We start from the raw sequence: 15,960 nt of genomic DNA, 5'->3' as shown, positions 1-15,960 counted from the left end.
TTTTTTTATCCCTCAACAGGCTATTAATGAAAAAGCAATTCATAAGATGGACCACACAGTTTGTGTAAAAAGAAGAAAGTATTGTGAACCTCCATTCAACCGCAATTATCAGTGTTGTGTGTGTCTGCATGTGTGTGTGTGTGTGTGTGTGTGTGTGTGTGTGTGTGTGTGTGTGTGTGTGTGTGTGTGTGTGTGTGTGTGTGTGTGTGTGTGTGTGTGTGTGGCTGACAGAGACAGAGAGAGGGAAAGAGAGAGGAAGGGTGGTGGGCGGCTGGGTCTGTGTGTGTGTGGCCTTTAGAACACTTTTACAGAGGAAAAAAAGAACACTGGCACCCCAGGTGAATACCGATTTAAAACTTTCCTCTCAGGAAACTATTTCTCTTTTTCTCTCTTTCGCTCTCTCTCTCTCTCTCTCTCTCTCTCTCTCTCTCTCTCTCTCTCTCTCTCTCTTTCGAACTTTGAACTTCACACTCAAAACACGTTAAAAACATGCAGACTCCGAAAGGCACGTGCACGTGCCTGCCCACACATTGGCAAATGCACAAAGAAACATTCAGGCGAATACACAAACACTCTGCATGTACATGGGACGTTAGAAGCTCAAGTATACATTTGTTTATTGATACATTTATTGGTACATTTTACCGTCAGTTTAAAGACAGAGGCTGAAACTGCTGAGTGCAGCTACGATTTTCCATGATCATTTAAGATGTATTTTTTCTCAGTGTGCGATATTCAAAGGTGTTTGTAAAGGAGAAATCTGGGTACAGAAAAAAATAACCATTTAGAATTTCTGATCTGCAAAGCCATGTTAACATGACATTCAGAGGCATCACATTTTACCGTCAGTTTAAAGACAGATGCTGAAACTGCTGAGTGCAGCTACGATTTTCCATGATGCAACCTTGTTTTCTGAATCCTAACCAGAAACTTAGTTTCACAACAGCTGCAGAATTACAACAGCAACCACACACACACACACACACACATGCAACCACACACACAGTATTGCTGTAAATCTCAGAGGGTGTAAAATCCGGCGGGTTCAATTGGGGGACCTGTAAATCAAAAGGGGAAGCACTCTGATTCATTTCTTTGAATTTCGATAACGTGTCTCTACCCTGCTAGAGTGGACTCTCCCTGATATGAGAAAGGCTAAATGTTTCGGGTCATGTTTTGGTATTTCAATTACTCAGACACCTGCTCCTCAAATTACTTGAGAAATAATGTTGGATGATGTTTGTGTGATGGCAGAACTAAGTAAGTATGCATGGCACAGAGGTTGGTTTGATTTGTTGATTGATTTGTTTATTGATTGATCTTAATCGATTGTTACTCTGATGTGGATTTGTCGGCTTTGTTATAATTATTATCAGTGTTTAAAAGATACATCCATCCACCCATAGCTCAATTAACCCAAAACCCATTTGATCCTAGTATAGGAGGTCTGCCATGGTCTTACAAATAAGTTAGTGCTTTGTAACCCATTGGGTAACATTGCATAACCTAACATGATATTGGCCAACTATTATGAAATATAACACTAATTTTAAAGGGAAACACAATGTAACATCTTTCATTTTCAAATGTTAAACACTCCCACAAAAACACACACACACACACACACACACACACACACACACACACACACACACACACACACACACACACATAGACAGACAGACACACACACGCCCCTATGTCTTGTGATCGGGTGAACTTGGTGTAACCTAATGACCTTGTCATTACAACACACCATTGCTAGCTGTTTAGACTTGACGCTATGAACGTGAGCATCGATTAAGGTCAGCGCAGGGCTTCGTTTAAAGGGGCTGTAGGTACGATTTGAGATTCGTGAAGAGGTAGAGAGCAGTCAATAGCAGAAGAGAGAGAACCACCATCTCCCCAAGTTTGTTCACAAGTGGTGCACTCATGCACCTGTGGTGGAGCTGTGATAGTGTTGTGTGAGCAAAGCAGCAGCCAAGATGGATTCTCTTAACCAATGAGGGAACAGATATTCTGATTGGTCAGAAATTAGCCAGGGGTGGAGTATAACTGTAATGTTTTTGTTAGGGACGAAGGGTGTTGTGCTGCTTGGCACCACCAAATGTCAAACACGCCAGATGAAAAGGTAACAAGTCTAAACAGAATTAAGCAAGCACTTATCGCAGAGAAATTCACAACCGCAGATTTATTTTACATTTGTATTTAGTTTCCAGTTTTAGGTCTGGACCTCAGTGACCTAATCGTTGTCTAAGTGCAGTACATCAACCCCAACAGATATTCTCACAGCACATTTCAATAACTCATAGATAACCGATTGTACAATAAATTACACTCAAACTTTGGCCAAGTTAGATATTACCTACAGCACCTTTTAATCCTCCCAATCCAAGATAAACTCTGACTATAGCGCTATTTATCGCAACATGACGGGCGTCTCAGTCATGTCTTTCAGAGTGTAAGTATACTCTATGGGGTCCCCGTCATTTTCAATGCATATTTTCTCGAGTATACAGAGTCAAAGTCAATTGTGTCGAATGAGAAACACCCCGATTTTCACCAGAGCGTGAGAAACCAGCGTGAAAGGATGACTTTCTAGGCCGATGCCTGCCAGTCGACAGATCTCACTTTAAGCCTCTTGGGGACTCCAGCCTTGCCAAACTTTGCACCTCCAGTTGACCGTTGCCTGATGTCACGTCAATTTTTCCTTGGATATAATGAAGCAAGGCGAGTGTGATGAAGTGTAAAGGAAAACCCTAAAGCGCTACGCAGAAGAGCCGCTGTGCCGAGTGGTCGGGCTAACCTGGGCCTCCCGGGGCCTGAGGAGGATACCGAGACGGCGTGCTGGGCGGTGTTTAGGACGATGGGATGTTCAAAGCTCAACGGATTACGGTTGGGTTGAGAGAACCAGTGCAGCCGCCAGGACACACTATTTGGACAGCTGGCACAGTTTAAGCTGACTTTTTCGGCGTGAGTGTGTGTGCGTGTGTGTTTTTGTCTCTGTGTGTGTCTGTGCGTTTGTGTGCGTGTCTGTGGTTGAGGCTTTGCATATGAAAATCTTGTGGTTCCTGGTGAACTCTGTCTCTCTGGCTCTCGTCTCTCCGTCCTTTCGCTTTTTCCCGCGCTCTTTCACTCCAGTACCCTCTTCCAACCTCTAATTTCTCTTATTCTTTCTCCCTCTCCTACTCTCTCTCCCTCTGTCTGTCTCTCTTGGATTTCTTTGTGAGGAACTGACTGAACCCTATGCCATTAACGGTACACTCTGTGCTTCCTGCCCTTCAATTACAAATAAAATGGAGCTTGGCTTTCTGGCAGTCCGTCTGAACAGCAATCCTGTGGCTTTGGCGTCTTGTCGTAAAAAAAATGAGAGAGAAAGAAGGAATTTGAGAAATAAGGAGTTTGATAGAGAGAGAGAGAGAGAGAGAGAGAGAGAGAGAGAGAGAGAGAGAGTGGAAGAGGGTTATTCAGTCGTGCTTTGAAAGGTATTCCAGGAGAATAGCAAAACAAAGTTCAGCTCCAGATCGCTTCAACTCAGCCTTATAATCTCCTGCACGACAGCCCTGGACATCACTCACCTTCTCTCCTCCTCTCCTCCTCACCCCCTCTCCCCCTCTCCTCCTCATTTAATCTCCCCCTCTCTTCCTCTCCTCCTCACTCTTCTCCCCCTGCTCCTCAACCCCCCTCATTTTCTCTTCCTCATCTCCTCCATCCCTCCTCTCCTCCTCCTCTCTTCTCCCCTTCCTCTCCTCCTCATCTCCTCTCGTCCCCTCTCCTTCTCTGCCATGCCTCCTCCACATGGTACAAGCCAACCAGCCTGTCTGTCTGTGTGGCTGTGTGTCTGTGTGAGTGTGTGTGCGTTGCCTGTGTGTGTGGTCTCCACAACTCTCCTGTATGAGTCCTGTACTTCCGAGTCTCTCTCGGGCCCCAATGGTTCCCCTCCGCTCACTGGAATTCAACAGGCCATTCCTTCCTCGCTGCTGTAACCCACACCAAAACTCCCCCCCCCCCCACTACACCCTGCAGTCACATGAGTGGAAACCAAGAATCAAATATGACGCAAAACACTGTGCCCCCCCCCCTCTCCCCCCAACCTCCAGAGAGTATCTATGGACTCACACACACATGTAACCACACTCATAAATTATGCGCCACACCCCCTACAGCTCTCCCCCTCTCCCAGCAGGGGTGGCCGCGTGGTCATGTGTTTCTCCTTGCCTCCTTGAGATTGTTTTGGTTACGTTTCCATTGTTTGACCAGCAACGAAAAAAATGTTATAAATGTAAGACTGAAAATGACAGAACGCAGACCCGGTTGCCATGAAGCCATGGGAAAGCTGTTAGTCGTCACCTTTTCAACAAACGATGAGAGCTGTCAAATGCTCTCACATGTGATCAAGTGTGTGTGCGCGTGCGCGTGCACAAGTACATGTGTGTGTGTGTGTGTGTTTGCGCAAGTACGTCTGTTTGTGTGTGTGTATGTGTGCGTGTGTGTGTGTGTGTGTGTGTGTGTGTGTGTGTGTGTGTGTGTGTGTGTGTGTGTGTGTGTGTGTGTGTGTGTGTGGATGGGTAAAGGGTTGCTGGGGAGTGTTAACAGCTAATGAAGTACTTTCCTCTTCTCCGCGTATGACTTAGAGAATCATATGCACATGCGGGTACGTCTCAGCTGCCAATCAACACACACGTTCGCTAATGGTGCACAGAAAGTACAAAAACAATACAATACTGGATGGAGGGAACATGCAAACACACACACACACGCACACACACAAACCGTGGACCCACATTAGTTCCACCACGTTAAAGATTTCTGCCATAATTGTACCTGATCCTTGTTCTTGCCAAAACTGTTCCGTTCTTTACTGACAAGAGATGCCGTGCATGTTTTTAATTTCTTTACATCCATTTATAGTTTCCATATAAAAATTCCTCAGGATGCAGATGCATGCACAAACACAAACAGACGCAAGGATGCACGTGCAAAGGCACAAAAACACACACACAAACACACACACACACACACACACACACAAACAAACACACACACACACACACACACACACACACACACACACACACACACACACACACACACACACTGCAATATGCTCTTCCATCATGTATCTATTAGGAACACCTCACCGCCTCAAGCATTGTAATCCCCCGATATAAAACTGCCTGTAAATGAACAATGAACCAAACTAACGTAAAAATGTCAGACTTGGGAGTTGCCAGGCGAGCGCGGGTGTTATGTGTTAAGTGTTACCAGCCAGGTGAAGCACTTATTACTTTGTTAGTGTTGTTTGTTTCAAAACTACCGTTTGAGGCCCTGCTTCCTCCCTGCTCGGCACAGCTGCATCCAATGAGGCCCATTAATGACCCAGGAATAGCACCTTTTACAAGCCGTGGTGCTAGGCCCCAGGTCGACCTGCAGCACACACACACGCACACACACAAAAGCAGACCAATGAGATGCACACATATACATACATACATACATACATACATACATACATACATACATACATACATACATACATACATACATACATACATACATACATACATAAGTGCATATATGCAATCAAATACACTTACACACACACACACACAACCACGCACACAATACAAACACATGCTCACACCGACATTGATGCACACAATCACACGCATCACAGGTACACACCCAAATGCAAACACTCCTATTCATTAAGTGTGTTAATATTCTGAATAAGATCAACGACGTCTGACATGGATTGCTAAAACTTAGCACAAACAAACTTCACAAATCAATCATTCCTTCCTGGTTGTTGTCCCGTAGCAGCGCACGCAGCTCCTCAGCTTCTCACCAATCAGAGGTGAACATAAACCAGAGCAGCAGCTCCGGCCTGTCCCATAAGAGAACTGTAGCTTATCCCCGTCGCTCCAAGATCGCCCACAACTATGCCTGGAATCTCTGCCTTCCATTTTTTTCCTTTCCTTTTTCTTCTTCATCTTCTTCTTCTTCTCATCCTCCTCCGGCTCTCTCCTTTCTGTTTCTCTGTGCAGTCCCTCGCCTCGCCTTCCTCCTCACGTTCACGGCTTACCAGAAGGAATTCCCCTGTGTGGCTTGACCTTTTAATGCACGTAAAAAACAACACTAGACAAATTAAAGCAGCATCGCTGACATGTCTTTTGGTGGGCCGTAAATGCTTACGTTGCCAAATGTTGTGGTGACAAGATTCACAAATCTTTTCATACAATGCCCTACCCAGTGAGTGTTGGTAGGCGTCGGTGCTTGTGCTTTTACAGAAGGTCAGCGTGGCATACAGTGACCTTTTGTGTGGAAGTGAACAGAAGCTGATCTGCGTCATTGATATCCTGTGTTGTACTCACTGGAAGGTGGTGGTGGCAAACTCTCACAACCAGGACCTCAGCATTATGTTAACATTAACGTTTGGACAGAACACTAACTTAAAATTGTAGTCCATACCCATCCCCTCTATCTCTCTTTCTTTCTTTCTTTCTTTCTTTCTTTCTTTCTTTCTTTCTTTCTTTCTTTCTTTCTTTCTTTCTTTCTTTCTTTCTTTCTTTCTTTCTTTCTTTCTTTCTTTCTCTCTCTTTATATCTAACTCTCTCTCTCTCTCTCTCTCTCTCTCTCTCTCTCTCTCTCTCTCTCTCTCTCTCTCTCTCTCTCTCTTCCTGACAGACAAGGCTATTTCTCTGCTGTGTATTTGGGTTTTTTCCCCTTGGCTCTTGATTTGCCGACTGACAACATTGTAACATTTTCTCTGAATTTGCAACCTTATCGTCTTACTTGCCCTGCCCCCTCTCTGTCTGTCTGTCTGTCCTGTCTCTCTCTCTTCCTCCTTTCTATCCTCCTCCTCCTCGCTCTCTTCCATGTATCTCTCTTCTCTGTACCTCTCCTCCATGTCTCTCTTCTCTACTCCATGCCTCTATCTCATCGTCTCACTCTTCCCCACACTACTCCTCCTCTCTATCTCTCCTCCCTATCTGCCTCCCTCCCTCTCCTCTGTCTCCCCTTCTCCTTCCATTCTCTCCTCCTCTTCTCCTCCTCCTCTCCTCCCTCTCCCCCTCCTCTCATCCCTCTCTTCCTCCTTTCCTCCACCTCTCCTCCCTCTCTTCCTCCTCTCTTTCCTCTTCTCCTCCTCTCCACCCTCCCTCTCTCCCTCCTCTCATCCCCCTCTTCCTCCTTTCCTCCCTCTCCTCCTCCTTTCCTCCCCCTCCTCCCTCTCTTCCTCCTCTCCTTCCTCTTCTCCTCTCCTCTCTCCTCTACTCCCTCTCTTCCTCCTCTTCCTCCTCCCCCTCCTCTCCTCCCTCTCTTTTTCCTCCCCCTCCACTCCTCCCTCTCTTCCTCTTCTCCACCTCTCCTGCCTCTCTCCCTCCTTTCCTCCTGTTCTACCTCCTCTCCTCCCTCACCTCCTCCTCCCCCCTTCCCCCCTCCCTCCCTCCCCCTGTTTCGGAGGTGTTCTATGGGGACTATTTAAGAAGGCCTGGAGTGGACCCAGGTCCCTTCATGTCACACTCTGAACAAGTGCCAGCCTTTCCTTTTTCCTTTCACCTCCTCCCTCGTATTTCTCGACGTCTTTCTCACACTGTCACCCCTTCCCCTTCCCTGCCTCCCCCATTCTCCCTCTTTTTCTCCCATCTCCTCATAGCTCAAGTTTTAGATTTTCTTCTAATCTCCTCCGTTCGCTTTCCATCTCATTGTGAGGCAGAGCGTGTGTGTGTGTGTGTGTGTGTGTGTGTGTGTGTGTGTGTGTGTGTGTGTGTGTGTGTCTGTGGCGGGGGTGTCTCTCTCTCTCTAAACCTCGGTTGCTATTTCACGGGTTGCCTGGATGTCCCAGCGTTATCCCCCCCCCCCCCCCCCCCCCCCCCCCTTCCCTTCCTCCTCATCACTCCTGCCAAAGCAGAAAAAATAAAACACACTAATCACACAAATACGCGCTGGCACACACGCGCACACACACACACACACACACACACACACACACACACACACACACACACACACACACACACACACACACACACACACATTCTGAGACTGCATTCTGAGTCAGAGCCGACCCGAACACGAGGACCAGGGAGGCAGAGCCAAAGTGGGCTTCCTGTACAAGTCTGGGGGAGGAAGTGCTAGTAATAAGAAATAAGGAAAGGGAAAGGGGGGCGGGGGAGGGGGGGGAAGTGGGAGTGGGTTTAAAAATAACCCGCCTATATAAGCTAGAGGACGGAGCCCAATCGCTCCCAGAACTACTCCCCGCTCTCTCCAGTCCACAGCAGCCCGGCACGGAGCGCTGTGTGTGTGTGTGTGTGTGTGTGTGTGTGTGTGTGTGTGTGTGTGTGTGTGTGTGTGTGTGTGTGTGTGTGTGTGTGTGTGTGTGTGCGTGCGTGTGTGTGTCTGTGAGAGAGGAGAAAGGGTATGAGTGACTATACACAGCGCTGGTCCGGACACACACAGAAACACATAGAGACAGACACACACACAAACACACGTACACACACACACACACACACATGCTGTGTGTGTGTGTGTGTGTGTGTGTGCGCGTGTGTGTGTGTGTGTGTGTGTGTGTGTGTGTGTGTGTGTGTGTGTGTGTGTGTGTGTGTGTGTTCTCCTCTCTCACACACACACACACACACACACACACACACACACACACACACACACACACACACACACACACACACACACACACACACACACACACACACACACAGCACGTGTGAGATATTTACATTTGAATACACTCGAATAGTTTGAATAACTACAAGAAGAACTACAAAATCAAGAGACAAATTATGTTTCCCAAACTACCTGTACAGCTAAATGTAATGGATTTCGGGGGGAATAGGTTTATTCAACTCACCTTTATTCATACAATTTACGATGGTGTTTTAACAACATAAGGCATTACGAAATGTAACCCAATCAAAACATTTACAGGTATTATTATTATTATTGCGGCGTTCAGACAAATCGATGGGGTTCAGGGCATATTTCCTTTTGGTGTCAACAACCAGTTCTATGGAATTCCATTTTATTGAGAATATAACAACCTACATGTGGCCTCATTGTAAGGTATTCTGCCTACAGCTATAAGATTGTTGATACATGACAGCCAAGACAGAGAAATCTGTCATGGCTGACATAAATACAGATATTTACAACATACAGGTTAAAAACGTGTAACACTGTTCACATATCACAAAGGTGGTCTACAAACAGGAAATTCCACATCATTTTATCTTGAATTCTTAATTCCGGGATAAGACGGGAGATACCAAGGTAACAGATAATATTTACTTGGGTTGGCATCGTCCCAGGATATCAGTTTTCAAAAATGAATCAACCCTTTCTTAAGAAAAGAGGAGCAATTATTTGGAAGGATACACATTCATTAACACACATTTAAACCAGTGGCAATGAAACACACAATTCTCTGTTTTGTGAAGCATTGTTCAATATCTGTAGTTCTTTTTAATTGGTATCAAACAAATAGTTGAATCATGCAGATGAAGCCAATTCAATTAAGAAGCACCATCGCTAAACGGGGGAAAGATTTCTGGATTGTCGCCTGTCTCCCAGACACAGTGAGTTACAGGAATTCACCGACTAGTCTGGCTACGTCTGGAGATGCTGTCTGTAACTACACTGGGTGAAGGAGACATCACAGCAGTGACGGGTATGAATGACGTTCTCATGTCAACCCCCTAGGAGTTAAAGCAGCGATGCCGATCAGACGATACATAGACCATCAGCTGCAGTTTCCCAGCGCTGTCCAGCTCTACTGACAGCTACGGAGAACACGCAGATATGGTATATTATACGGTCAGCTTGCGTTTGTTCAAATGCACGTAATGCTCTATTATTTCTGAGGAAAGAGGGAGGTTTATGGTATGTGACGTAAAGGAATGTGCAGACCGAGAACTTCCATACTTTTTTACGCAATATTGTTAGTCATTCTCTCCATTCACACCGGTCAGAATGTAGCCGTCCCTTATTCTGTTGACACATTGACCTCAGCACACAAAAACCTAAAGCCTCAAGCGATGAATGTCAGTACAACAATTTATGGACAGGTGCATAGTTTCACACAACAATACTGCACATGCATCACAAATCCATTGTAAGGGAGGATACACAACACAAGTCACTCAAGTCATTGATAAAACCTCATCATATCTTCTGGGAATATGTGTGTGTTGTTTAGGGGTATTACAGATTACATCTCATTGGTTGTCCCTGCAAGGTGACATCTTTGCTTGTCCCCTCTGTGACATTTCATTGGTTGGCAGGATATTCCCGCTAGCAGCGACTCCACAAGTGTATCATAAGGTCACAAGGGGACAAAATGATTCTACTTCTTCCCCTTTTCTCTACATCTGCTCTCCTGCTGTGCTGTGGAATGTGTGTGTCCCACGCATACGCAGTGTTGCAGCATCACAGGTGTGTGTGTGTGTCTCAATCCAGAAGATAACGTTAAAAACTTGTTGTGTCTCCTTTGCTGTGTGCGTGATTCTGACTCAACCTGCATTATTGTGACTGCAGACTGTGTGCGCGTGTGTGTGATGTTATGACAAAATGCTACACATTATCCTCACTGTGTGTGTGCGACTGATAAGAGTTTGTAACACACAATACACTCGATTTAAACTTAAGTAGAAGACGAAGCGGACGAAGATGAAGAAGAAGAACGATAACAAAAGATCAACCGGTTTTCCTTATGAAGAGAGACACAGGCATGCATACACACACACACACACACACACAGACACACACACACACACACACCAAGACTAAACAGACCAAAAATAGATCAAAATGTGCCGTAACACGCAACCTATTCTTCAGTTAACGCGCGTTCCCTGGTGATTGAACCCAATGGAATGCCACCAGAGCAACGGCAGCTGCCAGTCAGCTATCAAATCCCCAGCATCAATCAGGCGGCTGCCAGAGTGTGTCTTCACCAGGGAACACAGTGCAGGGACATAGGTACACAGCGTTAGAGAGGCACGCCTGGCTTTGTGTGCGTCCCTGGCCGTCTGTTATAATGACTTAAGACAATTTGATAATAAAGGATCAGCAGGTAATTCCGCTGGGCGATTACCGCACCGCTCTTCCAACATGTCCTCTAATTGGGGCGAGTGTTGTGATTAAAGCGGGTGGGGGATGGGTGTGTGTGTGTGTGTGTATGAGTAAGAGCCGGTGTGTGTGTGTGTGTGTGTGTGTCTGTGTGTGTGTGTGTGTGTGTGTGTGTGTGTGTGTGTGTGTGTGTGTGTGTGTGTGTGGGGGGGTGTGTGTGTGAGAGCCGGTGTGTGTGCTTTGGGGGTTTGTGTGTGAGAGCCGGTGTGTGTGTGTGTGTGTGTGTGTGTGTGTGTGTGTGTGTTTGTACGTTTGTGTCTGTCTGTCTGTCTGTCTGTCTGTCTGTCTGTCTGTCTGTCTGTCTGTGGATGTGTGTGGGTGTGTGTGGTGGTCATGCATGCATTCGGCATTATGACGTTTGATAAGGGAAGACATTTATTTTTAAGGAAGTCATCGGGAAAAATGCTGGAAGAAAAATATTCATATAAAGAGACATGCATGCAATGTAGAAAGTTGCTATTCACTTATTTCCACAGGCATGTTTTGTATTTAAGTGCATTTTTAAATGTTCTCATTGTAATTCTATAACAATGAATACAAATTCCCGAATATTTATTTTGTGATTTCTACTGTGTAATAAAATGTCCGTTACTGTCTTACCATTGTAACTTGCCGATATTGTCGATACCAACACAGAACCATGTCGCGTGTCCTATTGGCTGCTGCAGAAAAACTGAGTGAAACGGGCTGGAGTGCTCACAGCGGAGATGAAAAGCTTGGTCGTTGTTATTGCGGTCCGCAAGGGAGAAAATTCGTCATAAAATAGTTTGACTTTGTAGTTGTTTTTAAACGACTGATGATTTTCGTTCTGCGCGTAAAAACGATCAGAGGTAGAAAGAGTTTACGCAGCACCCAGAGGCTGCTGATCAACAGAGATGGTGGAGAGACAAGAGGTTTTTCAACTTTTGTTAAATATGCAGAGCTACATCTGTTGATATGTAGTTCTTAGTTTACAACCGGATATGCTGCATACCGTATACATATAGCAGCAATCAATACAATCATGATAATTGCCCATGGCACTACATCTTCCATTTCATGTAATACGTGTGCGTCTCCTTTCGGTATCGTCGCCTTTTCATGTTCTTTCAATGTGGTAATGGCTTTCTCTATGTCTCTCTATGTCTCTTTCTCTCTCACTCTCTCACTCGCTCTCTCCCTCTCTCTCCACTCGACCACTTGTTGGACAGGTTTCACAGAGTGGGGGTGATGGGGCGGGGAGGGGGGGGGCGTGGTCACTGTGAAACGGTTTAAGAAGCCAGGCTGAGCGGAGCGGAGACATAACTCTGCTGCGCCTGCTCACATACACCGCTCACACACAACGCCTCGCTCTGTCTGCACGCAGAGAGGGAAACGGAGCTCCGCTTAGGAGACGAGACGAGAGGAACGATCCGCTCCACAGTATTTATATGAGTTATTCTAATCCCTCTACAAACCAAGAGTTGCACATGACTTTGGAGCAGAACTTCATTTTTTTGTTGCATTTGACGGCAGAAGAAACTACTCTTCTCACAGCTTCTCCGAAAGAGGATCTTCGGGGAGCTTTTGTTGACTTTCTTCTTTGATATTAAGAATTAAATCTTAGGAATATATACTTTATTTTTGGGTGCCGTTCACAACAAGTGCCATGGCCTCAAGCGGGACCATGTTACCGTCAATCTCTACGTTTGCAAACCACAAGGAAAAAAGCTGGGAAGATGTAAGTACATTTATCTTTCTTCTCTATTTTTGCGTTTACGCGTTGCGCATGGCACTTTACGCGTTGAGCTGCAGGCCTAATAGTGAACAAATATAAGTTAAAAAAATATTTTAAATGCGGCGTAGTTGGCTAGACTGCAAGGCTGAGGCAGAATTTGGAGTTTTAGCATGACTTTCGACTCGGTACCTCTGCTGACACTCACCCCTGTTCTCTCCTCCGCGCGTCCAGAGGTTCAAGGTGGAGCTGGGCAATCTCGACCCCGTCATGATTGACAGCGAGGGCCCCGGAGGAAAAGACGTGGAGGACCTGGAGTTCCTGGACCTGGAGTTCATCCTGGCCAACTCAGTCGCCTCTGACCTGGGCTCATCCTCGGCACACGGGCTAGACGAGTCTTTCCGACACCAGGAGGACCCCTGCGCCGCCTCCATGTACCAGCATCACCACCACCAGCACCAGCATCACCACCAGCAGCCGCCCAACTACGCCTCTCTGCAGCCCGAGATCAGCAGCCCGCCGCCGCCTTACAACAACAACAGCAGCCTGATGGCCGAGCTCCTCCACTCGGACGTGGTGGACCCCGGCTTCTGCGGGAGCGGGAGCCCCTCCAACGGGATCCAGGGTCGCTTCCTGGTCTCCACGTCGCCCTTCCACAGCGGCACTCAGGACTTATTGTTCGCGGAACCACTGGGCATCAAAGTGGAGCCCGCCTCTCCGCTGGACACGTCGTCGTCGTCCTCCCCGTCGTACGGATCCGTCCTGGCCATGGTGCCCCAGAACTGCACCAAAATCAAGCACGAAGGCAGCGTGTCGTGCATGATGTCGTTCGAGCCGCAGCCGCGCTCGGCGACTTCCCCACAGGCTGCGGTGGGCAGCATGACCCCGCCCCTTAGCCCGGTGGACCTGATGAGCTCCGAGGGCCACCAGCAGCAGATGTGCCGCGCGACGTCTCTCACCTACCCGCAGGGCTTCCACCCTCACCACCGCACGCCTACAGGGGGATACCCGGGCATGCAGCTACCGTTCCCTCACCCCCACCACCACCACCCCCACCCCCACCACCACCACCAGTTCCCCGGCATGTACCACGGCGAGGACGCCGCCCTGGGCATGCAGCAGCAGCAGCAGCAACAGGGGCCAGGCAGCCAACGGGTGCTGCTCACTCCGCCGTCCTCCCCGCTGGAGATGTTGGACACCAAGCCGAAGAGGGGCCGCAGATCGTGGCCAAGGAAACGGACCGCGACGCATACCTGCACGTACGCCGGTTGTGGAAAGACGTACACAAAAAGTTCGCATCTGAAGGCGCACCACAGAACGCACACCGGTATGTTTGAGTAAAAGTCTCTGTATTTTATTTTGAAATGAAACAAGTCATGCCAAACTGGCCTACTTGTGCTGTACTTCAGTAATGCCAAAGACTTTGTTGTGTCACAATGACAGGACTATATTCGTGTGACAGGACACACTATTTGGTAGTCTGTAGAATTCAGTGTTTGCTTTTCGATGCATAGTAATTAACATTAACAGGTGTTGGGCACCTTTAAGGATGCCCATCGCAGGTAGCCTTTTTGCACATCAAACCCTGTATCTTTGACTGGGTTCTAGCCACTTAGACTAGCCTATAGAGTCTGCTAATTAAATCCTAATGTCTTCCCCCAATCTGAGTCCAAGCTTACCGTTGTTTCCCCTCTGTCCCGTGTGTCTCTGTAGGTGAGAAGCCATACCACTGCAGTTGGGAAGGCTGCGGCTGGAAGTTCGCCCGCTCCGACGAACTCACACGCCACTTCCGCAAACACACAGGCCACCGTCCGTTCCAGTGTCACCTGTGTGAGCGGGCGTTCTCCCGCTCCGACCACCTGGCTCTGCACATGAAGCGACACATGTGAGGATGCTCACACAAGACCTGAGACCGGAAGAAATAAAAAACAAACAAAAGACTTTTGTGACGACGAAACGCTTCACCAAAGCATCTTATGAGAGGGGACACTTTGTTGTAATATATGTGTTTATTTAATTGCTCTGGTTATGTTTTTGCAATTGTGAGACAACTTTGACTATCAAAGAAAGAAAAACAACCAAAAAAAACACAACACGCAATATCCAGTCATGACAGAAACAGTTTCATTCTGTTTGGACAAAACATTTGAGACAGATTTGGAGCTGGTACTACTGTAAAGCCATCCTGTGTGTTCCAGTCGACAGCACATCAGGCAGGACCTTTCAAACACTCAGCACTGAAACAACTGGAAGCAGACAATCTATTGAAGAGCATTGACCTCAACCGAAAGCAATAAGCCATTATGCATTTTCACCCTTAGTGCCTTTGATAACATATAACACACACACCTTACAAAGTGCCATATTCTGCACTGGCTAGAGACAATCAGAAGAATTTGTTTTTTTATACTAATTATGTGTTATATTTTGTAATTTGTAAAGAGCACATGAAATAAGCTTTAAGACAATGTTTTTTTTACTAAAACTGCCTCTTCGGCCCTTCCCTGTGTGGAGGCTTGAACTGAATGTTGATTGTGCGAGTGTTCTGGAATAGTGTTGGAGATACAGTCAGGGTCCTACCGTAGGAACCAGGAACTCTGCAGCGCAAGCCATCTCAACCTTGACGTGATAGTCAGCGGGCTGCACGCCTAGCCCGTGGCATTAAGACATGTTTGTTTTGTCTTCGATAAGTGTACTGTGCCTTGTAAATAGTTCCCTTTTTTTAATATATATATATATTTACATATATATATATAAAATGTAAATAGTTTATTTTAATGTACATATTAAACTAATTGAAGAACAACATCAATCTTGTCTGCCGAGTGTGTGTATTGGGAAGGGAGGGAAGCGGGGGGAGGCTATACCAAAGCAAGGTATGACGTGCCCACATGTGCACACACACGCACACTTGTCAACCTCCACTACCGTCTAGTAATTAAACCTGTGGGCTAGCTACCGTATACCCATGATATCCAATGGAAGATAAAGCTATAAGATACAGATGGCTAGCTCATCTGTCCTGGGCACACCACACAATCACAGACACCCCCCGTCCCCCCACCCCCCAGCATCTCTCCCGGACGCATCCCATCTTTCATCTGGCCCCGTGTCGCCGGGCC

At 46.8% G+C, this 15,960-nt stretch overlaps 1 protein-coding gene across 1 annotated transcript; it reads left to right on the top strand.

Annotated features, from left to right (window-relative positions):
* The first annotated feature begins 12,414 nt into the window (after nucleotides 1–12,414).
* On the top strand, nucleotides 12,415–15,650 carry LOC132468925 (Krueppel-like factor 2). Its single transcript, XM_060066758.1, has 3 exons — nucleotides 12,415–12,844; nucleotides 13,073–14,165; nucleotides 14,552–15,650. Exons 1-3 carry the CDS (start codon nucleotides 12,773–12,775, stop codon nucleotides 14,725–14,727), a joined length of 1,341 nt encoding a protein of 446 aa, XP_059922741.1. The 5' UTR covers nucleotides 12,415–12,772; the 3' UTR covers nucleotides 14,728–15,650.
* Nucleotides 15,651–15,960: the final 310 nt, after the last annotated feature.

The sequence above is a fragment of the Gadus macrocephalus genome, chromosome 12, assembly GCF_031168955.1.
Source record: "Gadus macrocephalus chromosome 12, ASM3116895v1".
NCBI lineage: Eukaryota > Metazoa > Chordata > Actinopteri > Gadiformes > Gadidae > Gadus > Gadus macrocephalus.
The sequence above is the reverse complement of the archived record's forward strand: the minus strand, read 5'-3'. Positions and strand labels throughout refer to the sequence as shown.

Excerpts from the sequence above, each read along its gene's own strand:
- LOC132468925 (XM_060066758.1), top strand. The coding sequence starts at position 12,773 with ATGGCCTCAAGCGGGACCATGTTACCGTCAATCTCTACGTTTGCAAAC. Across the intron at positions 12,845-13,072 it reads AGGAAAAAAGCTGGGAAGAT|AGGTTCAAGGTGGAGCTGGG; the intron begins GTAAGTACATTT and ends CCGCGCGTCCAG. Across the intron at positions 14,166-14,551 it reads GCACCACAGAACGCACACCG|GTGAGAAGCCATACCACTGC; the intron begins GTATGTTTGAGT and ends GTGTCTCTGTAG.